Here is a 26,407-nt window from a genome sequence, read left to right as displayed (position 1 = left end):
TACCTCTCTAGTTATGCGATTTGCGAGGACACTCATCCCACCATGGCTCAGGTGTAAATCGTCCCAAAGGTACAGCCCCCACTTTCTCCAGTACTGATGCCAGTAGCCCACAACCCGGAACCCACTTCTCCCACACCAGTCTTTGAGCCATGCATTCGTCTCTCTAATCTTATTTGCTTTATGTCAATTTGCACGTGGCTCAAGTAATAATCCAGAGATTATTGCACCAATGCTGTCTTTGATTAACAGTGCTACCCCTCCACCTTTGCCTTCAGAGGAAATATAGCACTGAGACTGATTTTCCTTTTCTTTGAAATCAGTGGAGGACAAGATCGGGCATGGTGTGAATTGGATAGCCAATTTGATATGACCTAAAGTTTAAATAACCCCAACTGAAACTATTCCACAGGCCACATAACCAGAACTTAGATGCCATAGCGAGAACAATCTGCATCCACAGCTATTGTAATAATCATCAATCTTATTCCTGATCTGCTGCTTTTGTAGGAAATATTTTTCAACCTCTTGTGAAAACCGTACATATTCTTTTGTATGAAGCAATATGGTAGACTTTACAAATTCACCCTCCCGATGTGGAGCTTCACGCTCCCAGTGTAGAGTTAAATGCTCCAGGAGTACATAATGGAGAAATTGGGGGCATGGCAGAGGTTGGGGATGCCAATTAGCTCCACAAGATTATCCATTGATTAGTTAAAATGAAAGGAAAATCCTGAGGGTCCATAGACCTTCCCACCTAAATCCCCAACATATGCTCCCACAGTGCAAATCTCTATGCCAGGCATGAGAGCCTGTAAAGTTCCACCTAATAACTTCCTGGGTAAAAGGTTTTAATCAGCTCAGCGTCAAATGTTACTCAATGCATTGTGTGTCTAATTCAATATTGCACAGTTTATACCATCACCCAGCATTAGTTTCCTCAAATTTGCGCTCACATAGCTTATTCTGCTGGGTAAAGCTATTTGTTCCTTTGTTTCTGGTCGAGTTTCATCAGTTGGTTCAACTTGTTCATTTGCAACAAATCAGTATGTCAGGGATGTAAATAAACCACAAGTTGATAATAACTACTGCTCCCTGAGGAATAGTGGCTAGATGAGGGCAGTGCTACATGCTCTTGGACAGTTGCACCAGTGTCCTGATACTTCACTAATTGTTAAGCATTAGCCATATTGATTTCTGTAAATCCCATTGCTAAGGCTGCAGAAGGCCAGGTGGTATTTATGTAGATTGTTAAACATTGGAGATGGATGCCTTGAGTCAGTATTACTTCTTTCTAGTCTAGATCAATGCTGTGTTGCTAATTAAATCCAGAAAATGTGGTTCTATAGGTCCTAATTATCAACTGGGCAGCACTAGAATATCTTGGAGCATATGAGATATTTAAAAGATGCTGGGGTGCAGAGGGATGGCGGCAGGGCACTGTATTTACTTTCTCTTTTTTGCTTCCTAGTGTTTTTCTATTTCTCTTCAATTTACATTAGATTTATATAATAAATATTTAATTAGTTTATATTTATAATGTTGCTTGTGCTTCCTGATTATGCTGACAGCAATGTCTAATTTCTTTTATATGCGTATGTATAAAATGTATTACAAGGTGGGCAACTGAGTCTGTCCCATGAGGACAGCCATTGTGCACACAGCTGGGTGAACAGTCTGCAGATGTACATTGCACTTTTCTGGCCTGCAGCCCCAACCTACTTCCTGAGACCAGCCAAATTAGGATGTTAATTCCCTATTCTTTTTCACATTCTAATAATAGTGCCTTCAACAGTACACTAACCAATTAGACCTTCATCCTCTTCAAATGATCTTGTGCTTTTTACTTTCCTTTTGTCATTTTTAGTTTACTTTTTTTCTCTTCCCAGTATTTTCTTCCACTTATGATTCCATAGCTTTTTTTTTCATTTTCCTATTGTTCTACCTTTTGTTGCCCTTTCTCCCCCTCCTATTTTTCATTCTTTTACACTCTACCTTTGCTTTCCTTCCTGAAGACATTCACTTATTCCACACTTAGGTTCTACCTGACTTTCTGTTTTCTTCTCCTTTTGGAAGCTTAAGCCTGTAGCCTGATTACAAGCAGTTGATTTGGAAGGCAGACTTTAGATTGTCCATGGATTCAGGTTAACTGAGCACTAACTCCAGTCTGGGCCTGGAGTTAAACTGCTTTGGTTTTAGTGTCTGAGCAATCCTCTGAGAGAGAGTGTGTGGCCTGCTGTTTACTGTACTTATTTTGAGACTTGATTTTCACAGCATTTTTAAAAACTTTCCTTGCCAATTTTCTTCCATTCCCTCCTCAATAGACCATGGCTCCAGAGACACCTGTATCTCACCCAAGTGGCCATTATGCATCTGTGAACTTTGACAGTGACTGCTTACAGGCTAATCACTGAAGGGGAGCATTACAATCTAGTCTGATCATGTCTTCATCTGAAATTCATACATTTGCATCTCTTGAACAGGATTATTGGATCGTGATCAGGAGTAAGAACTCTTGTTCAGTTTTTCTTTTCCCAGCGCATCACCAATTGCAGTGTTCAAAATAATACCTTCACCATATTATGGGAGTCAACCCTGGGGCCTTCCTGATTTATGTGGCTCAGCTAATCATTGGACAAATTTGTCGAGTCATCGGGAAGCTCCTTCTGGCATTTTAAATGCTACTGTGAGCCACACTCATTATTTATAACCAAATGTTTTAGCCGTTGTGTCCAGTATAGAGAGGAATTGAAAACAATGGGAATTGGAAATATAAGCATGCACTTTCGCCTGCTACTGTTCTCAGAGTATTTGATTTTGTTCAGGCTAGGAGTTCCTGACAGGCGCTGTCAAGCTTCTCAGCCAATTTCACCGCTTCTGCCAGTCACCAGTTGTCATTACAGTCCTGTGGTGATGTTAGTTACAGTATATTTGCCTCTCTGTGAAATTGTCCTCAGGGGGCCAGTCTCTACTAAATGCAGAGGTGAGAATGAACAGCTTCTGGAAGATGTAAAGGAACACATTGAGTTCAGGAAGCAGAGGGAATAAAGATTAAAAGAAAGACTTGTATCTATATTGTGCTTTTTGCAACCTCAGGACATCTCAAAACATTTTGCAAACGATTAAGTACTTTTGAAGCGTAGTCACTGCTGTAACATTGGAAATGCGGCAGCCAATTTGCAAACAGTAAGGTCACACAAACAGCCATGGCCAGATAATATGGTTTAGTATTGTTGGTTGAGGGCTAAATATTGGTGACGATGCCGTGGAGAACTCCACTGTTCTTCAAATAGTATCATGAGATCTTTTATGTCCACCTGAGAGGGCAGGAAGATCTAGCATCTCATTTGAAATATAGCCCCTCAGACCGCACAGCATACTGCATTGGAGTATCAGCTTAGACCATCTCTGGAATAAGATGTCCCCACAACTTTTTGATTCAGAGGCAAGGGCACTACTACTGAGTCATGGTTGACACCACATTACCTTTCTGAACTGGACATGGGAGGGAAGAACTGGCAGTCTTGAGATGATGAATTGGTTCAGAGAATGGGAAATTGAGTTGTGTTGAATTGATAGCATCAAATGGCCAGTCAGAGCAAAAATGCAGGGGTCCATGAGTTTGACAGAAAAGGTTTGGCATTTGAGAACTCGAGGAGGCTGAGAAAGAAGGGTAAAGGATGTCCAGAACACTGAAGGAAAAATTCTGAAAATCGTGGGAGGCTGAAGGGAAAGTGTCCTGGATTGAGGAGCCTGAGGAAAAAGGGTAAGGAAATGTAGAGAAGATGCCTAGTTTGGGTGGCGGGGGGGGGGGGGTGTGTGCAGTGGGTGGCATAATCAAGAGGCTGAGGATTAAGGTGAGAAGAGTTTTGAAGGCAATCTCGGGCAAAGAGGATAAAGATGGGGGCTGGGGTGTGGTAATTTGAGTAAATTAGCACAACTAATCCAAGGTCCTCAGGAAAAGGCTCATTAGATTAGGACACAGAAACATGAGGGGAATTTTTTTTAAAAATCAAAGAAATAAATTACAGTATAGTCAAAGATAGTGTATATTTAAAAGCATTTATGACTTGGTGTTAGCTGTGGTTCAATTGGTAGCACCCTCACCTGAGGTAGAAGGTTGTGAGTTCAAGTCCCACTCCAGAGACTTGAGTACAAAAATCTAGGCTGATGTTCCAGTGCAACACTGAGGGAGTACTACACTGTTGGCGGTGCCATCTTGTGGTTAAACCAAGGTCCTCTCTGCCCTCTAATGTTCCCGTTGCACCACTGCAAAGAAGAGCAGGGGTTATCCCCAGTGTCCTGGCCAATATTTATCCCTCAATCAACATAACAAAAGCAAATTATTTGGTTACTATCACATTGCTGTTTGTGGGAGCTTGCTGTGTGCAAATTGGCTGCTGTATTCCCTACATTACAATGGCGTCTACACTTCAAAAAGTATTTCATTGGCTGTAAAGTGCTTTGAGATGTCGTGAGATTGTGATATGTGCTATATAAATGCAAGTCTTTCAAGTATTTTCTTCTTCAGAGGGCATGAGTGCTGGGTAATACTGCGCTACTTAACTTCGTACTTCATACCACGCATCCACTTAGAAAGAGTGAAATATAATTTTTCCGCACCTTGGCGTTTTATTTTTCTACTGGACAGAGCAGATGTCATGAATTCTGGTCACTGCGCCTTAAGAGGGTCCAGGTTCTAGGGGCAATGCAGAGGAGAGAAATAAGGTTAATTCAAGAGATAAGGAATAATAACACAAGTTGAGGCTCTTTGCACTCAAACGGGAACTTGTAGCAGTACATAAAATAACTTTTACAGGACGAAGAAAGTGAATCTGTATCATTTCTTTCTGAAAAGCAAGGCAGCAGACAAGAGTACACAAATTCAAAATTCTGGAAGGAAAGTTTACGATTGACACCAAAAAGTAATTCTTAATGTGAGGACAGTCAGTAATGGGAATGGTGGCCAGGAAGTGTGGTTGAGACCAGGACAGCTGGACTCACTTAAGAAGTAGCTCGATGCTGCATCAGGAAGACAGTAGGATTGGGAAGAATTGGGTGAAATCTGTTGGAGGGGCAAGCATTCTTTATCTAATCCTATCTTATGATCTTAACCATTGGAGGAAAATTGCCGTTATAGGACCGTAAAATTAGAGAACAGCTCTTTGAGAATAAGGTGCAGCCAAAAATGATCCTTATTAATGATTGGAATTAGTAATTACAATCACAAGCTGATTGCAGCTGTGCTCCATAGTTTGATCTCGTAATCTAAAGCCAGGCATCCCCAGTCACATCTCAGTTCTTTAAGACACAATTGTACCCACTCCACAGTCACTCCAGAGTAAAGAATGCCTTCCTAAATGGGGCTTATTAGTGGAATCATATTGATAGTCCCACCATATTATTATGAATAGCAGTGTATAATAGAGCTCGTACATTGCACTTGTTTTAATCAGCCTCAGATCACCAAGCTTTCCATGTCCAAATATTTGCCCACATGCAAGCGTATACACTCGGCTTATAATGGGAAATAAGATACAAGAATACGTACAAAATAAGAAGTTAGGATGTCATTTAGATATGCAGACACGACACAGTAATTAACTGTTGACACTTGTGAATAAGCTAGCTCAAATTAATCTTGACACATTTGCAGACGAGTGATATCTTACAGTGAACACTTTGTAATTATATTTGAAAATGAAAATTAAATGACACTTAAAACTGGGTTGTCATGCTCAATGAAGCGGGAATGTAGTTAGATGGATGGGCGCAGTAAAAACAACTTGTTTCTCCCTTGTTGGCAGCTTATTTGAAACAGCAAAAAAAAGTTATGTTTTGATTTATTTTGTTAATTTTGTTTTTTTAAAATATATTTTCCTCTTCTCCAGATTGCAAGACAACAGCAGCAACTATTACAGCAGCAACACAAAATCAACCTTCTCCAACAGCAAATCCAGGTCAGTCCTTCCCTGCCTCCCCTGGTCCCCTCCATTTTAGCTGAAGTGAGATCTTCACTTGAATATGTATCACCCATGGATGAAGGTTCCCTGAGCTCAGGGTAGCTTTTTAACTTCTTAAAAGTGGTGTTAAATGCCACCGATGACTTGCATTTCAATTGCACTCCTCATATATAGAAAGATGTTTCAAAAGTTTTTACAGGTGGTCGAAAACCGTGAACGCTGAGAAGGAGAGGAGTGAGATAGTGGAAAGGTAGTGGAGGAGAGGCTGAAGGAGGTGACATGGCAGAGAGATTCATGGAGGGAGTTCCAAAGGGCAGGGACATAGTGGCTATAAGAATAGCCGTTGGTGGTGGAACAGATGGAATAATGAATGAGGAATAATCTGATAGCAGGGAAGCATAGGATGGGTGTGGAGACTTATCTACTGGAAGGTACTTCTATGGTAGGATGGAATGAGACCATAGGGGAATTTGAAAGTGAAGAGAAGGAACTTGAAGTAGTCCATATGTTTTAGAATTCTAAATTAACTCAGGCACGACTGAATCTTGTAGGATTTCCAGCCTTGTTGTAAAATACAAATGCCAGATGTTATGACTTCGCCTCAAGTGTAGGCTTGGATCATCTAAAATAAATAAATATTTTTAAGTAACATTAAAAATTGTGATATCTTCAATAGGACTATTATGGTTAGAGTCAGTATTCTAAGCTTGGAAACTCAGACATCTTGCTTGCTTCTGAATTCTATCCATTCTATTGTCCTAGAAAATGCATGTGTGGATGACAGTTAAGAATTGGGCTTGACTGCACTTTCCAAGGTTAACAACACATTAGTATTCACTGTCTAATGTGGTTCGTGGGTGGGTGGGCTGATGGAAGACTTGACCAGTTGTAACACCATGAACTAGCGCCTTTGGGGACTTGGAAAAGAAGTGTGCAAAACAAAGATAATTCAAGCGGGGGCAATTTTCTAATGGAAAATGCTAAGCGCTTCTTACAACATCAGAGTTCACTGACTAATCAATGTGCAGAGTGATTTGTAATGGTTCTCACTCAAACTGAATTAGCCTAAAAGTACCACATGAAGAGCTGACACAGCTCTTCCAAACCCAACCAGTTACCTTGCAACTATATTCAAACAGAAAGATGCAGACTTTACCGAATAATGTTAATGTGCAAAAATAATGAGATAAATGCATGGGACACATTAGCCTTGAAATTACTTTGCATAATATACGAATGCTAAACAGGTTCCTGTGTCACGTTTAACATAGATACTAAAGAGTTTAAAACTCAATGGGTAAATGGTGGACATATAAAGTTGAGATGAACCCATCAATAATATAAACAAAAAGCTAAAAGCTACTGCAGATGCTGGAAATCCAAAACAAAAACAGAATTACCTGGAAAAACTCAGCAGGTCTGGCAGCATCGGTGGAGAAGAAATCAGTTAACGTTTCCTGCCGAAGGGTCATGAAGACTCGAAACGTTAACTGATTTCTTCTCCACCGATGCTGCCGGACCTGCTGAGTTTTTCCAGGTAATTCTGTTTTTGCCATCAATAATATATACAGCATAATTTCAGAGCAGTTATGCATAGCTGATTGGAGGCTACTATTTCATCACACACTACACGATTGTGTTACTGAACTATATAACAGTGCTATGTCTCGGATAAGAAGAGTGGCTGGGTAACTTACCTTTCTTATTTACATTCTGCTACTTTTCTATGCTTTTTGCTCAATGGTTTAATATTGTTCCTGAACACAACTGCTCATGTATAACTATAGTGATTAACCAAAACGTTGAGGACTGAATACTGTTTCACTGAAGGTGTGGGGCATGTTGTATGGGCAGAATGATCTGTGGGCAGGGGAAACATATGAAGTTAGAAAAATAATCCATATTGGCTCTATGTCACAGAATAATTCCTTTACATGATCTCCCTGTGCATCCACTGGAATCAAGCAGTCCACAAAATGGATGAGAATTCTCTGGAGAGAGCAGTTTGTAGCATGGGGGAACAGTACAGATAGAGCAATCTGCAGCTCATGGGAGAGCACATGCACAGAGGTATCCATGGCATGAGGAGAGGTGAACCTTTTGGATGGAACAGTCACTGCAATGGAGGAATCAAATAGACAATTGAGTTAATGGCACAGGGGAAACTCTAGGAACAATCTATGACCGAGAAAAGCATATGGAGAGAGCAGTCTACATTACAAGGGGGAGCATATGAAATGTGTATTGAGTGATGTGTAAGTGAAGATCCTTATGAATTAAGAACTGAATTAACAATGAACAAAGGAAAAATAAGATGAGCATTTCAATGCTCAAGTAAAAGCTCTAAAAAGGTGGCAGTGTGAGGAAACTCAACAGCCAATTTTGTTCGAGCAGAAATATAAAGATGCTTGAAACTCCCTCATTGTAATTTATCTTTTTAATCAGGCAAAGTCTTTTGATTAGATAACTTTGAAAAACTTCAAGCAAAGTTCCCAGCAGACAGAAAATTAAAATGCACCGTTATCTTCTGCTTTGCTTCGCTTACCAGGTCTGCAGCACATGTGCTGTTCAAATGACACGTTTTATTTTAAAACAAATTCTGCTCAGGTCCTTTTTAACAAATGAAAGAATCCAAATTTTCTGCAAATTACAACACTAATTATTTGTTCAGTTTTTGCATTACTTTTCAGGAATGTGTGAGGTACTTTTCACACATACTGGATCTGTTGGGAGTTAGCAAACTAACACCTGTAAAACACATTTCTTAACAAATTCTTTGTATATTTCAGTTCACGGTGAGTTACTCCAGTCTTGTTAAATAAAAGGACAGATGGATTTGTTATATGATAATTTTTAAAATTTTAATTAGACCACACAATAAGTTGTCCTGACTCTTCTCTTACCACGGGTCTGACTAGAAATTAATGTTGGGGACAAATCTTGTCCCACCTGAAGTAGTCGACTTCATGAGAACCTGTTACACCACAAAGGTTGTGCTGCGTGGAATTCAATGTTCAGATGATAAAGATATTTTTTGTGTACATCCAGCCCAGGAAATTCCCAGGGGCAGAATCTTCTGTTCAGCGAGCGGGGGGGCAGGGCCCGCTCGCCGACGTGTCAAATGACACACGGTGACGTTGGGCGTGTGTCCCGATGTCACCCTGCGTCATTTACATTCTCAAGTCGGCGGACATGCAACCGACTCGGCTGCGCGCCCGTGACCTGTCAATGGCCTATTAAGGCCATTAAAGAACTAATTGAAACCATTAATGGACCTGCCTGTCCAACCTTAAGGTTGGCGTACAGGCCGGGAGCCCTGGCGGGCTTCTGAAAAAGCATGAAATCTCAACCATGGGCGGGATGAGGTTTCATGAGGGATTTTAAAATTTCAAAGCATGTTAAAATAAAAGCTATGGACATGTCCCAATTCATGTGAGAGTGTCACATGAAGGGACATGGCAGTGAAATTTTTTCCTCATCTTTATTTAAAGTTTCAAGTTTGAGCTGATCTCCCTGAGGCAGCACTTTGCCTCAGGGAGATCCGTGCACTCTTTCGTGTGCATGCGCGAAAGAGTGCACTTCCGGCTCAGGGAATCCCCCCCCCCCCCCCCCCCCCCCCGCACCTGCACAGGGAGTGCATAGCGCTTCCTGGCGCACTTCACGCTGGGCGGGCCTTAATTCGCCCACCCACGTAAAATGGCAGCGCGCCCCGACCAGGGGCGCCGATCAGGAACCCGCCCGCCCACGCCTGATGGGAAAATGTTGCCAGAGGTTTGACTTCCACTCTGTATTTAACTGGCTGATTTTAGTTAGGAGAGACAGGCTTGCTGTAGTGGGCTTCAGTGTCCTAGTGTTCCAAAAAAAAGGCTTGCATTTCTATAGCAACCTTCACGACCACCAGATGTCCTAAAGCATTTTCTTTTATTCTTTCATGGCAAGACTAGCATTTTTTGACCTTCTTTAATAGCCCTTGAGAAGTTGGTGGTGGGCTGCCTTCTTGAACCATGACAGTCTCTGTGGGTGTAGATACTCTTACAGTGCTGTTAGGAAGGGAGTTCCAGGATTTTGATCCAGAGACTGTGAAGGAACGGAGATATGGTTCCAAGCCAGGATGGTGTGTGGCTTGGAGAAGAACTTGCAGGTAATGGTGTTCCCATGTGCCTGCTGCCCTTGTCCTTCTAGGTGGGAAAGGTCATGGATTTGGAAGATGCTGTCAAAGAAGACATGGTGAGTTATATAGCAACCACTGCTGCCACTGTGTGTCAGTGATGGAAGGAGTGAATGTTGGTGGACGGGAAGCTGATCAAGCGGGCTGTTTGTCCTGGATGGTGTTGAGCGTCTTAAGTGTGTCGGAACCACACTCATCCAGGCAAGTGGAGTGTATTCCATGACCCTCCTGACTTTTGCTTTGTTTATGGTGGACAGGCTTTGAGGAGTCAAGAGATGAACCATTCTCCTCAAAATTCTCAGTACCTGACCTATTCTTGTAGCCACAGTATTTATATGGCTGGCCCAGTTCAGTTTCTGGTCAATGGTAACCGCATGATGTTGATAGTGAAGGAATTCAACGATGGTAATGCCATTGAATGCCAACCAGAGATGGTTAGATTCTCTCTTGTTTGAGATGGTCATTGCCTGGCACTTCTATGCCACAAATGTTACTTACCATTCATCAGCCCAAGCCTGAATATTGAGCAAGTTTTGCTGCATATGGACATGCTTCAACATCTGAGGAGTGACAAATGGTGCTGAAGATTCTGCGATCATCATCAAACAACCCCACTTCTGAACTTATGATAGAAGGGAGGTCATTGATGAAGGATCTGAAGATCATTGGGTGAAGGACACTAGCCTGAGGAACTCCTGCAGAGATGTCCTGGGACCGAGATGATCACCCCCAACAACCACAACCATTTTCTTTTGTGCTAGGTATGATTTCAACCAGTGGAGAGTTTTCTTCCTGATTCAATTGACCTCAATTTTGCCAGGGCTCCTTGATGCCACACTCATTCAAAAGCTGCCTTGATGTCAAGGGCCATCACTCTCACCTCACCTCTAGAATTTAGTTCTTTTGTCTATGTTTGGACCAAGGCTTTGATGAAGTCAGGAGCCAAATGGCCCAAGCGGAACCCAAACTGAGCATCAGTGAGCAGATTATTGCTGTTTAAGTGCCACTTGATCATCAGTAAAGTGATGGAAGATGTTGTCGATAATTGGCCTGCCAGTGTGAAATCATGGGTGGGAGCCGATCGCAGCCGGCGGTCCGTTTCCTAGCTGATTCCGGGCCCACCAATTGTGCCCACCCGCCAAGCTGAAAATTCAGGGTATAATCTTTTTTTTCTGACATTGATCGAAGGATAAATACTGGTCAGGACACCAGGGATAACTCCCCCACTCTTCTCCGAAACAGTGTCAAGGGATCTTTTACTTTCAGCTGTAAGGACAGGCAGGACCTTGGTTTAATTTCTTATTCAAAAGACAGCATCACTGAAAGTGCGGCACTCCCTCGGTACTCTACTGGAGTGTCAGCCTAGATTTTATTCTTAAATCCTGGAGTGGGACTTGAACCCACAACCTTCTGACTCAGAGGTGAGAGTGCTACCAACTGAGCCACCAGAAAAAAAAGGCCATGTTTCCTGTTCCTGATCACTATCCAGTGGTGAGGAAAGAATCAGCTTTGCAGTGGTGCCCCTGACTGCCAAATGAACCTGTTACCTCTCAAACTAGGCTGCTTACCAATTTGGCTGAGATCCTGAAGGGAAAAATCAGTGAGAAGTTCCAATCCTGTTGCCTGTGGGTTCATACTTCATCACTAGTCAGCAATTACAGGAGAGGAGGGGCGAAAACAACTCACAAGGCTCTGTGAGCATCTACTTCATTGAAGATCGCACACAGTGATATGTAACAACTACTGACTCAAGAATGATCAAGTTGTCCATATGCCTTCCTTCAATCACTATTGCTTTTTATATCCTGTTCATTGTTTTTATTGTTTATGTGTTAATTTGAGAGGTGAGCTGATAGAGCATATGCAAATACAAAAGGAGAAAAGGAAATTCAGCTCATCAAAGCGCATCTTTTCAAAGACCATTTAAAATCCACCATAATTCCATTATGGACTTTAACGTCATGCGAGAAAGTTCCATATAAATATCCCTATTCTAAAATATTCATACACTCCATGTACATTCCCCTTCCCCGCTGCCATAAATGCAGGAACACCAAGTGCCAGCATGCAAGCTGCCTCATCTTCTAATGGCTCAGTAGTTGAGCCACAAGAACTAAGACGAGGTCCCATGTTTGATCAATTGTCAATGCCAAATTAGCTCTAAGACTGCACTGAGGGTTTTACCACTGGTCTCTGGCCCTATGTTGTGAAGGGGAAAATTGGTTGGGGTTTCACCTCCTGACTGCTATCCTTTTGATAACGTAGAGAGAGACTAGTTGGAAGTGAACCCGTGCAAGGAGTGAATGCTTTGAGGACAGAAGAGAAGGGAAAAAATTGGCACCCCTTAGCCCAACTTTAAATTACAGCCCAACTCTAAACCTTACATTAATATCTTAATTGTTTCGCAACACAGACGACAACAAGATGGGGAGCAGGGTTAGCGAAGGTGGCCATAAGGCTGGCAGGAGCTGCAGCAAGGTTGGATGCAACTGTAATAAATCAACAAGATTGCCAGGAGTTGGACAAGCAGGATCTGTGATGCTGCATTCAAGGTGGGAAGGTTCAGCAGCAAAGTGGAGAGACAAAACTGATTAACAGGATTGAAAAGGTAAACTTATCTGCACTCATAATAAATAACTGGTCCAGGGCATGTGGCAACAAGTTAGATGAACTAGGAATGGAGTAGACCACAAGGACTGCAGTGGTTCAAGAGGCGACTCACTATCATTTTCTCAACAGCAATTAGGGATGGACAATAAATATTGGCCATGCCAGTGATGCCCACATCCCATGAATGATACAAGAACTGGACAGAGTCAGGATTATCCAGGCCTGCTTACCTCTGTTATGGATACTGAGCAATGGTGGTATGGAGGATGGGTTTGTCAAGTAGAAGCAAGGCATTGTCCCACAGAGAGAGAGACAAAGTCAGAAGGCACATCACCTCAGGTCATTCTCACCCATCTTCTAGTAGTTGGATGGAAAGCAATAGCAGAAGCCAGGGACCAGGCAACCAGCTAGACTGGGGTGAATACTGCACAATGTGAGGAGAATACTGCATTATAAAGAAGAAAAAAGAATTTATTAAGGGGAAGATGAGAATTAAATTGTATCATATTTGTGCATTATATTATCACAGTTTCTGAAGATATGGTTCTGGGCATATGAAAGTGTAAAAGCATTCCATTTAAATACATTGTTGTGATGGTTAGTGATACTTTTTTTGCAGTCACTAATCTGATGGCTGCACAGGGACAGTACTGTAGTTGCACCTCTCCGCTAGAGTGCCTGCTTTGTCTTACTATGCCTTCCTGGCTCCATAGAACCTTTTTGTTATACACTATTTGTTGCCTTAGTAATCACTCCCCCAGTCAATTGAACTTAAAGTATGGAAATGAGTTATTACAGGTGGAATGACAAGACCATGGAGAGTAAGATGGTTTATTCTGTTTTGTGGTGCTTGATCAGTAGGAAGCCCAGTTAAGTTTCAATGTTGCGTGCTTGATGTACACTGTTGTCATTGAGCTGTATTTGTGTGCTGTGCCTGGCAGGGAAAGGGCAGCCCAAGAGTAATTATAATTATTCTCTTTGACTCTGGAGACCATTCCTTTTTTGTTATTTATCGTGTAAGTGATACCGTCCCTACGAGCTCAGTTAGGGAATGTACACATTCCAAATCAACTCAGCTAAGGAAATGTGACACTTCAATTGGCACACTACAAGAGTCTGATGTGTCTTTGAAAGAAGACAGAAGATCTAAACAGGACAAATAGGTTGGGCCATTACATGCCGTTGCTGAGGTAAACTTCACAGATATTTTCTGCAAATTCATAGCTGTAATTTGAAAAGAAGAGAAAAACACTACTTTTCTCTTCTCACCGAGCGTGTTTTTCCTCTCTGCCCTCCTCCTTAATTTTCTTAAAAAAAAGAAAGTCCAATATTTAACTTTTATTTTTAACAGGCTACCCCTCATTAACCAAAAGGGCAGCTAATTGAATCGAAGATGGCTTTCGCCCTTTGAAGTGCTGAATGGTATTTGCAGCTGTCAGACTATGCCCACTGCGTCTGTAATTCAGCCTCTGTAAAATGATTTTCAGTGTGTTTCTCCTTGGAACACCAAACTCTAGGTTAGATAAGTATGCCCTTAGGACATTTTGAATTCATTGTAACTAATTTTTTTTTGTCCTAATAGTGGAAATATGCAACTGGGTGAGTCTGGAGTGTGCTGGATCCATTCTCCATCATTGTTGTCATTGGCATTCACCGTATGTCCCTTAAAAGAGCATCGCCAGCATGATTTTGTAATGAGGACAGAATTCTTTACTAAGCAAATAGCAAATAAGGAAAACATTTTGATCAGCAATGATGGTGGAGATGAAGGAAATGAGTTGTCCATGACTAAAGTGGAAGTAGGAGAAATTAGCCAACTTAATAAAAAAGTACCCGCTCGCTATGGAGTGGAAAATTGGATAACATAGTTGGGGAGGGTAACCATCTACTAAGGTAGCTGATTCTGAGTTTGTTGCTATTAAGTATGAAGGTTTGAAAAGACATCATGGCCAGGATTTTACGGCCCCTCCCGCCTGGCGGGATATTGCGGTCCCACCGAACTGAATGGAGATTTAAGTGACTCGCCGCATCCGCAGGGGGGAGACGGGCCGCGGGGGCTGTAAAATCCTGGCCCACAGGACAGGGTGATCTCCAGGAACTGATATTATCAAGTCTTTTTGGATATATGAGGGTGACATGGGCACTTATACTGGGGAAGCACAAAGACCACCTTTTGGACTGTAGTAATTAAAGTACTTGTATCAATTGGTTGGGTTAATATCCCTAATAATTCATGAGCTATAATACTGGACATTAATCACTATTAGACACAATGTCAAAACAATTTATTGGCCCTGGTCTGCCAGATGCTAAGAAATAGATCAGGGCAGACATGGATATCTATACGCATTACATCCGTCACTAATAATTAGATAGATATTGCAGATCAGCCAGAACTTGAACAATTAACATTTATCATTAAGAATATTTTTCCTAAACTAAACATGGGTTTAGAAAATTCTAAAGTGCTCATGACGTTCTTAGGCTCAGCATAACCTGGGTGATGTATTTTTGAGGACTCTGACTTGGAAAATTTCTGTTAGTGATATTGGTCTACAAAAGCTGAATATGTTTTGGTAACATTCCTTTGCCTATTATTTTAACACAGACATTAGTCCATTTATTTATTTTAAATGGGTTAACACCTGTCCCTGTGATTCTTACATTATAGCAGGGATTGTAATTCAAAAGTACTTAATTGCACGGAAAATGCTTTGGGACTTCCTGTAGTTGTGACAGGTGTTATAAAAATGCAAGTCATTCTTTTTTCTTTATAAGCAGCAAAAAGCTGTCATAAAAAGACATTCTGGGCCTGATTCTAACTCTGTAAGTGAATGGGTTGTGAGCAAGTTAAAATCTCGCCCAAAGCATTTGATGGTAAATGTCGACAACTGTAACTTCAAGAATAATTTCTTGTATGGGAGCATGTTTTATTTTTATATGTCTAGTGGTTAACTTTATCATTAAAAACTAAAACTTTAATTTGTAGATTAAATCTACAGATCTATTACTGTTGGAAAGGCTGGAGCAACCACGCAGTACAATCGAATCATATATGCATATTGGTTTAATCATGGCTAGAAATCCTGACACCAGTGCAATGCTTACACATTAAAGAAAGAAAGAACTTGCATTGCTACAGCCTCAAGATGACTCAAAGCACTCTACAACTAATGGATTACTTTGGAATTGCAATCACTGTTATGTTACCAAATGCAGCAGCCAATTTATTTAAGGGAGGAATGTTGGTCAGCGCACTGAGAACTAACAGCTCTTCATCAACGGCGTGAGAAATTTTACATTTGTCTGTTCAGGCCATAGTTTAAAAGCTTATCCAATAATTCAGTACTCCCTTAACACGGTTCTGAAATGTAACCTAGATTATATGTGCAAATCTTGTGAAGATCATCAGTAAAATGATGGAAGGGGTCATCAATGGTGCTATCAAGCAGCATTCGCTTAGCAATAACCTGCTCACTGATGCAGTTTGGGTTCTGCCGGGGTCACTTGGCTTCTGACCTCATTACAGCCTTGAGTCAAATATGGATGAAAGAGCTGAACTCCAGAGGTGAGGTGAGAGTGACTGCCCTTGACATCAAGGTCGCATTTGACTGAGTGTGGCATCGAGGAACCCCAGCAAATCTGGAATCAATGGCAATCAGGGTGAAAACTCTCCGCTAGTTGGAGACATACCTAGCGCAAAGGAAGATGGTTGTGGTTGTTGGAGATCAATTATTTCAGTTCCAGGACATTACTGCAGGAGTTCCTATGGGTAGTGTTCTCAGCCCAACCATCTCCAGCTGCTTCATCAATGACCTTCCTTTCATTGTAAGGTCAGATACTGAAGCAGTCCGTGTCCAAATGCAGCAAGACCTGGACAAACCCAGGCTTTTGCCAACAGGTGGCAAGTAACATTCGTGCCACACCAGTGCCAGGCAATTACTATCTCCAACAAGAGAGAATCTAACCATTGCCTCTTGACATTCATCGCTGAATCCCCCACCATCAGCATCCTGGGGGTTACCATTAACCAGAAATTGAACTGGACTAGCCATATAAATACTGTAGCTACAAAAGCAATTCAGAGGCTAGGAATCCTGCGGCAAGTAACTCACTTCCTGACTCACCAAAGCTTTTCCACCATCTACAAGGCACAAGTCAGGAGTGTGATGGAATACTCTCCACTTGCCTGGATGAATGCAGCTCCAACAACACTCAAGAAGCTTGACACCATCCAGGACAAAGCAGCCCATTTGATTGGCACCCCATTCACAAATATTCACTCCCTCCACCACTGATGAACAGTGGCAGCAGTGTGTACCATCTATAAGGTGCACTGCAGCAACTCACCAAGGCTCCTTAGAGAGCACCAATCAAACCCATGACTGCTACCATCTAGAAGGAGAAGGGCAGCAGATAAATGGGAACACCACCACCTGGAAGTTCCCCTCCACGCCACTCAGCATCCTGACTTGGAAATATATCAGCGTTCCTTCACTGTCGCTGGGTCAAAATCCTGGAACTCCACCCCCCCCCCCACCTAAGAGCACTGGGGGTGTACCTACGCCACTTGAACTGCAGCAGTTCAAGAAGGCAGTACACCATCACCTTCTCAAGGGCCATTAAGAATTGGTAATAACTGCTGACCTGGCCAGCAGTGCCCACATCCCGTGAATGAATTATAAAAAAAAAAAGTTTGAACTGACAGCTTTTTGATTCTGAGGCGAATGTGCTAATAATTCAATTAAGTTGACACTTCAAGGCCACAGATTAATATTTCCTGGGCGGGGGGGTCCACTTATTGTCCGCTGTAACTTTGACAGAAGAGTAGGAGAGGCCTTGAAAAAATTCTACACCGTTTACCTGAGGAAGATATGACGGAAGATCATAGAACCCCGTTGGAAATGTTTCCCCACTGTGTGTAACATTACCAAGATAAAGTCCTATCAGTAGATTTTCTTCTTTGGATTTTCAGGACACTTTGGTCAAGCAGGTTACTCTCATTTCATTTAAATTCTAAATAAAATAGTGACCATTGACAAAGAAGACGTATCATTTCAGATAAATATTAGACTTGAGTTATTTGAAATGAGGAGGTTGGAGTGGTTGTGGTGAAGGTTAATAAATGTACCCATATTTTTATATGTTGCTTTGATTTATTCCCCTATTGAAACGGTTGCACACCCTCCCTTGTGTTCAAAGTGCGAAGTTGGTTTGTTCACAGATAATCTCTCCGAAGTCTCCTTATTCCAATTACCATTCAGTGCAGGGAGCTGTTAGAAATGGTGGAAAAAGTATCCGTTGTTTTCACTTGCAGGATCTGAATTAATTTGAAAGCACTAAAATCTTTGAGCAAATAAAGTGAAATTCTTTGAGAAGGCTGGAAGGTGTTTGAAAGACCGTTGTGTTAATTTAATTTTTATTGGCCTGAAAGTGCAGCTTACTTAGAGTGAAGAAAGAGTGTCTCTGTATTTAATAAGCAGCCATATGGCAATGGTGTGTTTCATTATAAGATAAAGTGTCACCAGTTTGAGCGTAACCAGTAGGGTGGGGTTAAGGTTCACTTAATCACTTGTACCATATCCTATTATGGTTTTCGAGGCTACATTCCAGATTGTTTTAAAGCATTTTAGAGCTTACTGTGTATCGCTCATTCATGGGTGGGACCTTTTACAGCATAGCTTTTTGAAGACCATCTCAAACAGGGCCACTCTTTTTATATTTTGAAGGCAAGACAAGTTGCAGTAATTGATAAAGTGTAGCTGAAACACTGATGAATCCTGAGCTGAAAAGTAAAACTGTCTGTGCCAGAGAAATGAAACGAAAAGAAAAATTGCTGGAAATACACAGTTATTGTTTGGAAGAGGAAGACAGCTCGATGTTTCTCATGGAATCCTTTTTAAGAGCTGTGGGGGAACTTCTTTGTAAGACTGATCCAGAATAAAGTGAGGAGCAGAAAGAAGGGTGGAATACAAGGTCTAGGTCAGGCTTATCCAACCTTTTCGCTTGGGGTGGGGGTGGGCACATTTCAAAATTTTTCTCACTCAGGGGGCCGTTGAACAAATTTCGGAAAGATAAAGTTTGGCGCAACATTAAATGTGAATTTCAAAAGAAAATTGAGTTATGAAAAGAAACAACTTGCTGAACAAGAAAAAAGAGTAATAAATAAAGATATCCATTAAGAGTGTGGAAGGGTGAGAGTGTGTGTGTCCGGCTCACACCCTGTCTCGTGCGCTCACTCACTCACCCTCACCCACTGTGGATGAGAGTGCATGTTTGTGGATGAGGGTGAATGAGAATCCTGATACTCGGAATGAGCCAAACTTATGTACACACTCTGCCCCACAGACACACTCTGCCTCCGTACACACACTCCCCTCACACTCCCCTCTCTCTCTCCCCCCTCACCCTCTCTCTCCCCCCACTCATGCTCTCTCCCCCCACTCATGCTCTCTCCCCCCTCACACTCTCTCTCCCCCCTCACACTCTCTCTCCTTCACACTCTCCCTCACATTTTCTCTCCCTCCTCACACTCTCTCTCCCACCTCACACTCTCTCCCCTCACACTCTCTCTCCCTCCTCACACTCTCTCTCCCTCCTCACACTCTCTCTCCCCCTCACACTCTCTCTCCCCCTCACACTCTCTCTCCCCCTCACACTCTCTCTCCCCCTCACACTCTCTCTCCCCCTCACACTCTCTCTCCCCTTCACACTCTCTCTCTCCCCCACACTCTCTCTCCCCCCCACACTCTCTCTCCCCCCCACACTCTCTCTCCCCCTCACACTCTCTCTCCCCCTCACACTCTCTCTCCCCCCCCACACACTCTCTCCCCCCACACTCACTCTCTCCCCCACACTCTCTCTCCCCCTCACACTCTCTCTCCCTCTCACACTCTCTCCCTTCCCCTCACACTCTCCCCCTCACTCTTTCTACCCTATACTCTCTCTCCCCATCACACTCTCTCTCTACCCTGCACAGTTCCCCGCCCCCCACCAGTGCCACCCCACAGTTTCTTTCTTCCCCTCACACCCTCTCTCTTACACTGTCTCCAGTAACTCACTTACTCAGAAGTTACTTACTCATGCTGCTGATCCAATCATAGGCTGGGTTCTCGCTGCATTTGCTGCTGATAAGGCTCACTGTGATTGGAGGAGCAGCTTTACAGCACTTTTCAAAAATCAGGCTGTTGACCATCCAACAAGTTTGGCAGGCCAAATTCAGAGGCCTCGGGAACAACAACCCAGCCCTTAGGCCATGAGTTGGACAAGCCTAATCTAGGTATTACTGATACCAATATTGGCAGATGATACCCGATGTGTTGTTTGAGGTATTTTATCTACATGTTTAGCAGGGATGTTTACTTAATGGAAATAAGGAATTTTGGAAAAATATGTTGAGCGTTTGTCCGCCAAGATCACCGCCAGCAATTTAAAGGAAAATTAGAGACAATTTTGGAAGACCAAGATCAATACATTTTGCTTACTAATTGTACAATATACGTTGCTGTGAGCAGTTTGAATTTGTTACATCAGCACACATCTGCACCTCACATCCATGAAGAATCATACTGAAATAGCTCCATACCAATCTGGACCAGCCTTATCAACATCCTTTTTAGTTCTGTTGCTGAAAATTATAATGCACTTTTTTGGTCTTAGGCAATAATGCTTCCCCAGCATGTCACTCCTTCAGATGGCTTTTCTAATTATAGTCCAGTAAATCTTGGAATAGCATGTGTTAGCAACATGAGGAGCAGTCTATGAAACGAACTGTGAGTTCATAAAATGATCTTGTGGCAGTGTTGACCAAATGTTCATGCATGTGTTTCACAAAGTGACATTTCAGCACGGATCAGAAAAGCTCAGTATATACGACAATATTGTGAATTGAGCAATTGTTAATGTTATTGTTTAAACAATGTCCTTTGAATTTGCAATGTTCAAGATTATGTCTAATGAATAGCTTCCCTTTGTAGAGATTTATTTGAATGCAGCATTAGCTCTGATTTAATTATCTCAACAACAACTTATATTTGTGTAGTGCCTTTAATGCAGCAAGACACCCCAAAACCCTTCACTGTGGCATTCTAAGCAAAATTTGACACCATGCTGCCTAAGAGCTATTGCGAGATATGTTTTGAGGAGTGTCTTAAAAGAAGAAAGAGAGGTAAAGAGGTTTAGGGAGGGAATTCCAGAGCTTAGGGCCTTGGCGGCTGAAGGCACAGCCATCAATGGTGGAGCAATTAAATTTGGGGATCCTCGAGGCCAGAATTGGAGAAGCCCCAATTTCTCAGAGGTTACAGGGCTGGAGAAGATTACAGAGATATAGAGGGGCAAGGCCAGAGGGATTTTGAAAATAAGACTTTAAATTTGCTTGACCTGGTGCTAATGTAGGTCAGCAGTCACAGCACGGTGACGGGTGAAGGGGATTTGTTGCAAGTTAGGATGTGACAACAGAATTTTGGATGACCTTAAGTTAACAGAGGGTGGAACATGGGTAGCCAGCCAGGAGTGCAATGGATGATCAAGTCCAGAGGTAACAGAGTCAAGGATGAGGGTTTCATCAGCAAATGAGCTGAGACAGGATGGAGTCAGGTGGAAATAGACAGCGCTAGTGATGGTGTAGATATACGGTCAGAAACTCAACTTGCCCTCAATTAGGGCACCAAGGGATTAACTTTGGTGGCAGTGGTGTATTGCTATTCCCTGCCACTCACCCCCCAGTAGAAAAGTCGGTTGGCAGCTTTCCAACTTTCAAAAGAACTGCCCCACAGCGAAAATATGTGGGGGTTGGGGTGGCCTTAACAAGGTGAGAGTGAGATTTTGCCCCTCAGGGAAAGAAACTCCCACCCTTGAGAGCTGCCAGCCAATCTGATAGGCCAGTAGCTGAGTAGCCCCAGCGGCATTAGAACACAATAGTGGCCACAACTGGGAAGACTAGGGAATCCCAAGAAGAATATCATGGATACCGGACTTTAAAGTAAGTCCGAGGATTTAGGTCGGAAAGGGATCAGGGGCTCCAGCAAGGGGCGGAGGTGCGATATGAAGGGGGGTTAGGGAGATGGGAGTTTGAGAGGCCGTGGTTGGGGGTGGAAGGAGGCACAAATGGGAAGTACCAATTTGGGGGGTGTCCCTGATGGGCACAGGGTACTTCACGGGAGGTACTCCCCATCCCCTTCCTTCCCGCCTTTTTCTCCAAGTTGGGAAATGTACGAACATACAAATTAGGAGCAGGAGTCGGCCATTCAGCCCCTCGAGCCTGCTCCGCCATTCAATACGATCATGGCTGATCTGATTGTGGCCTCAACTTCACATTTCATCTACCTCTGATTACCTTTAACTCGCTTGTTAATCAAGGATCCATCTACCCCTGCCTTAAAAATATTTGTTGGCTCTGCCTCCATCATTCTCCGAGGAAAAAATTCCAAAGACTCATGACCCTCTGAGGAAAAAAAGTTCTTCTCATCTTGATCTTAAATGGAACACCTCTCATTTTTAAACTACGTCCCTTAGTTCTAGTCTTTCCCACAAGGAGAAACATCCTTTCAGCATCCACTCAGCCAAGTCTTATATGTTTCAATAAGATCACTTTTCATTCTCCTAAACTTCAATGAATACAGGCCCAGCCTGTCTAGCCTTTCCGCATAAGATAACACCCCAATCACCGGGAAATAGCAGACTGGCTACTTCCATTCAGCCTTTCCCTGGCCACCCTATATTTTTTTATTTGTTCATGGGATGTGGGTGTCGCTGGCTGGGCCAGCATTTATTGCCCATCCTTAATTGCCCTTGAGAAGGTGGTGGTGAGCTACCTTCTTGAACCGCTGTAGTCCATCTGGTGTAGGTACACCCACAGTGCTGTTAGGGAGGGAGTTCCAGGATTTTGACTCAGCGACAGTTAAAGAACAGTGATATAGTTCCAAGTCAGGACAGTATGGGGCTTGGAAGGGAATTTCCAGGTGGTGGTGTTCCCATGGGCAGAGTTTTACACCTCGCGGGCAAGCGCCTGACCCGAATGGACGTGAAATAGCACAAGATGACATCGGGCGAGCATCCCAACATCATCCTGCACGTGAGCAATCTTAAGGTAGGTGGGTGCGCTTCCAACTGCCGCGTGCGCCCGCCGACAATTAAGCTGGCAATTAAGCCCATTAAGGAGGCAATTGAAAGCGATTTTTCGTGGCCCGTCCACTTTTGTGGTTGGTGAATGGGCCAATCAGCCAGGCGGCCTTTACATTTTTGCTCAAACCTCAATCCAGGGCAGGATGAAAAGTCCATAGGGAAATAAAATAAAAAGAGATTCATCAGCTGAGGGTTTGGGGGGCAGTGCATGTTAATCAGCAGGAGGTTTCCTTGCCCATGGACAGAATTTCATCCATGTCGGTCTGGCTCAGCGTAGCAGGCGGGGTCGGCCAGGAAGCCGCCTGCCGCCTGCGATTGGGGCCGGAAGGCAATTTCATGCTGGCAGGCCAATTAAGGCCGCCCAGCGTAAAATGTGAGCAGCAGCGCTCAGCGCTGCCTGTGCGGTTGGGGGGAGTGTGAGTGGGGCAAGTGCCATTTGCAAATCTCTAAGAGGCACCGAGCTGACTCAGGGAGATGAACTGATTTTTAAAAAAAATTACAGATTTTATAAATGTTATAAAACATGTACCCTCATGTGAATCTGTCAAATGAGCAGGGACATGTTATTAATGAAAAAAATCAAGTTTTTATTTAATTTTTATTTTGCTTTTGGAAACCTCATCCCGCCCATGGATGAGGTTTCAAAAAAAATGCAAAGGCTGCTTGGCCTCTTCTCCTGCCCGTCAACCGTAAGTTTGGACGAGCAGCGAAAAATTTCTTTTAATCAACCTTAATAGGCCTTTTAATTGTTGGTGGGCATGCTTCCGACTCTGGCGCGCATCCGCTGACCGAAATATTGCGCAAGTGCGCGATGACGTTGGGACACACGCCCGACCCCATCGCACATCATTTTACGCTCGGTTGGGTCAGGTGCGCGCCTGCCTGCTGAGCTAAAAATTTTACCCCATGTCTGACCTGAGACTTCATGGGGGCTGCAGTCGATGTTGAGGCTCCCAGGACAACTCCCTCCCGACTGTATACCACTGTGCCACCACCTCTGCAGGTGGTGATGGTGATGCCTGGGACATTACCTGTAAGGTATGATTTCATGAGTACAACTATGTCAGGCTGTTGCTTGACTAGCCTGTGGCACCGCTCTCCCAATTTTGGCACAAGCCCCCAGATGTTATTAAGGAGGACATTGCATGATTGAGTTTGCCGTTCTCGTTTCCAGTGCTTAAGTCGATGCCGGGTGGTCCATCCAGTGCCAATTCTTTCAAACTTTTTTGCGGTTTGATACAACTGAGTGGCTTGCTAGGCCATTTTAGAGGGCACTTAAGAGTCAACCACATCGCTGTGGATCTGGACACACATGACAGCAGATTTCCTTCTCTAAAGGACACTAGTGAACCAGATGGGTTTTTAACAACAATCGACAATGGTTCATATTCATCATTCGACTTTTAATTCCAGATTTTTATTGAATTCAAATTTCACCATCTGCTGTAGTGGAGATTTGAACCCAAATCCCCAGAGCATTACCCTGGGCCTCTGGATTACTAGTCCAGTGACAACACCACTACGCCACCACCTCCCCTATGGCAGTGGAGGCAGAAAGAGGCCCTTAAGTTGTCTTTACTTGGCAACTTAAGGGCCTCAGTTGGCTAAGGGTGGACAGGCTGGCTGATGCCTTACCCGCCCACCGTAATATGGGGGACAGCTCAGGGCTGGGTGGGAAGGCAGTGGGCTAGCCACCCATTTAGCTTTACGTGCACCCCCTGCCTTATTATATGCCAGCTGGGGGGTGGGAGGGTGGGGGTGGGTTGCATAAAATTCCCCTCCAAGTTTGTGAACAAACTGGCTCAGCCTTACACAGTTACCAGAGAGGCGGATGGAGTGGCTGACTAGGGAATAAAATTGGTGGTGGGGACTGGGGATTTTGGTCTTCCCAATATTTAGTTGGAGGAAGTTTTTTCTAATCCAATACTGGGTGTAGGCAAAGTAGTCTAATAATTTAGAGACAGTGGCAAGCTCAGGAGAGGTGCTGGCAAGGTAGAGCTGGGTGTCATCAGCAGCTTACATGTGGAAAGTGATGCTGTGCTTTTGGATCATCCTGCTGAGGGGCAGCATGTAGGTGAGAAACAAAAGGGGACCGAGGATAGGTCCTTGGGGAACAGCAGGGGTAACGGTGCAGGAGCAGGAAGAGAAGCCTTTGCCACTGATTCTTTGTCTTCAACTAGATAGGTAAGGATGGAACCGATGAGAAGAGGGCGGGAACCTGATTAAAGGGATTCAAACATGGAGTTCTGGTAAAATATGCCTGGATTTCAGAGGTGACAGCCCATTCAAAGAGGGGAAAGTAAGGTTGGAGATGGCATAGTAGTTTGCAAGGCTTTCATCTTCGAGTGTTTTTTTGAGGAGAGGGAGGATGACAGATTTGAAGGAGAGGGACATAGTACCTGAGGAAAGAAAACTTGACAATATTAGTTAACTCGGGCGTTAGGAAGGAAAGTTAGGTGTTCAGCATTTAGGTGGGGATAGGATTGAAGGAGCAGGGGGTGAGTGTGGCCTCATGGACAAAATTAGCTCAGGGATGGCATGGGGGAAGATAAGAAAAAGGCTAGAGAAAGTTACAAGTTCAGGACTAGGGCAGGGGGTAAGCTTAGACCTGGTGGGCTAGGGGAAGGGAAGGGAAGTGGCAGCGCAGTTGATCAGATGGTTTGAGTCTTAGGGCGGAATTTAATGAGTGCAACAAGGGCCTTGCCCACAAGTTGGAGAACTGTAGTAGACCCATGCTGCTTCTCTTCGGGAGGCTCAATCCAATTGCCAGGTAATCAGGCACTTACTTAGACAATATTGGATCTCCCACATAATCAAGCCCCTAAAAGGACAGATATCTTGCTCCTTAGAGCAGCTGGTCAATCAGAGCTCTCCAGTACCGGCAGCACCACTGCCTGCAGGAGGGGTCGACCATAGATCCTCAGACAGAGGTGACTGTGATGGGATGGGGGTTGTGGGGATGGGGTCGCCAGCGAGGGGGCGAGCGGAAGGGAGGGAGGAAGCAAGGGCAGGGGGTGACTTTCTGCAAGGCCCCACTTCCCGATGCTGGGTCCTTTGATTGGGCACAGAGTGCCTGAGAACAAGGGACCACCCCAGCGGACAACAGGGAAAACCTGATAGGGTTTGCTGTGTGGCCTCCCTGGATGGTGAGTCCCCCGTTTGCTGCTGGTTGAATACTTTCAGCAGCAGGATGAAGCCATTAAGTGGCTCGCAAGCCTTCCCGGTCCAGACTTAATTGGAAGGAGGCAGGAAGGCAGTGGGATCTCAACTGCGCACCCTCCCGCCCGATCATATGGTCACCCCGCCTCCAAACTCGCATTTTATTGTTAAGATCAAATGGCTTCTGTGGGATAAAATTCATCGCCACCCAAATTCAGTTATGTGTATTCGAGTTGGTGCTACTGTTTTGTGTAAAAGGCCTGAAAGGACTTCAACATCACTAAAACATTTGATTTGATATTAATCAGCTTTAATTTTGGCTCTTTCAGTGGATGCGACAAGTTGGTTTTAAATATGTGGGTGGGGGAAATGTGAGCACTGCTGCTGG

The 26,407-nt window shown here is 43.6% G+C and overlaps 1 protein-coding gene across 5 annotated transcripts in view; it reads left to right on the top strand.

Annotated features, from left to right (window-relative positions):
• Positions 1-26,407, top strand: part of sox6 (SRY-box transcription factor 6) — a 710,993-nt gene that overhangs the window by 465,551 nt on the left and 219,035 nt on the right. For all 5 annotated transcript variants that reach the window (XM_078549279.1, XM_078549274.1, XM_078549275.1 and 2 more), the window contains one exon: positions 5,889-5,957. In XM_078549279.1, coding sequence (XP_078405405.1) covers positions 5,889-5,957 — 69 coding nt within the window. The remainder of the gene's footprint in view (positions 1-5,888; positions 5,958-26,407) is intronic.

Source organism: Cetorhinus maximus, chromosome 9, assembly GCF_964194155.1.
Source record: "Cetorhinus maximus chromosome 9, sCetMax3.hap1.1, whole genome shotgun sequence".
Classification (NCBI taxonomy): Eukaryota; Metazoa; Chordata; class Chondrichthyes; order Lamniformes; family Cetorhinidae; genus Cetorhinus; species Cetorhinus maximus.
This window is presented reverse-complemented; position numbering and strand designations above follow the sequence as displayed.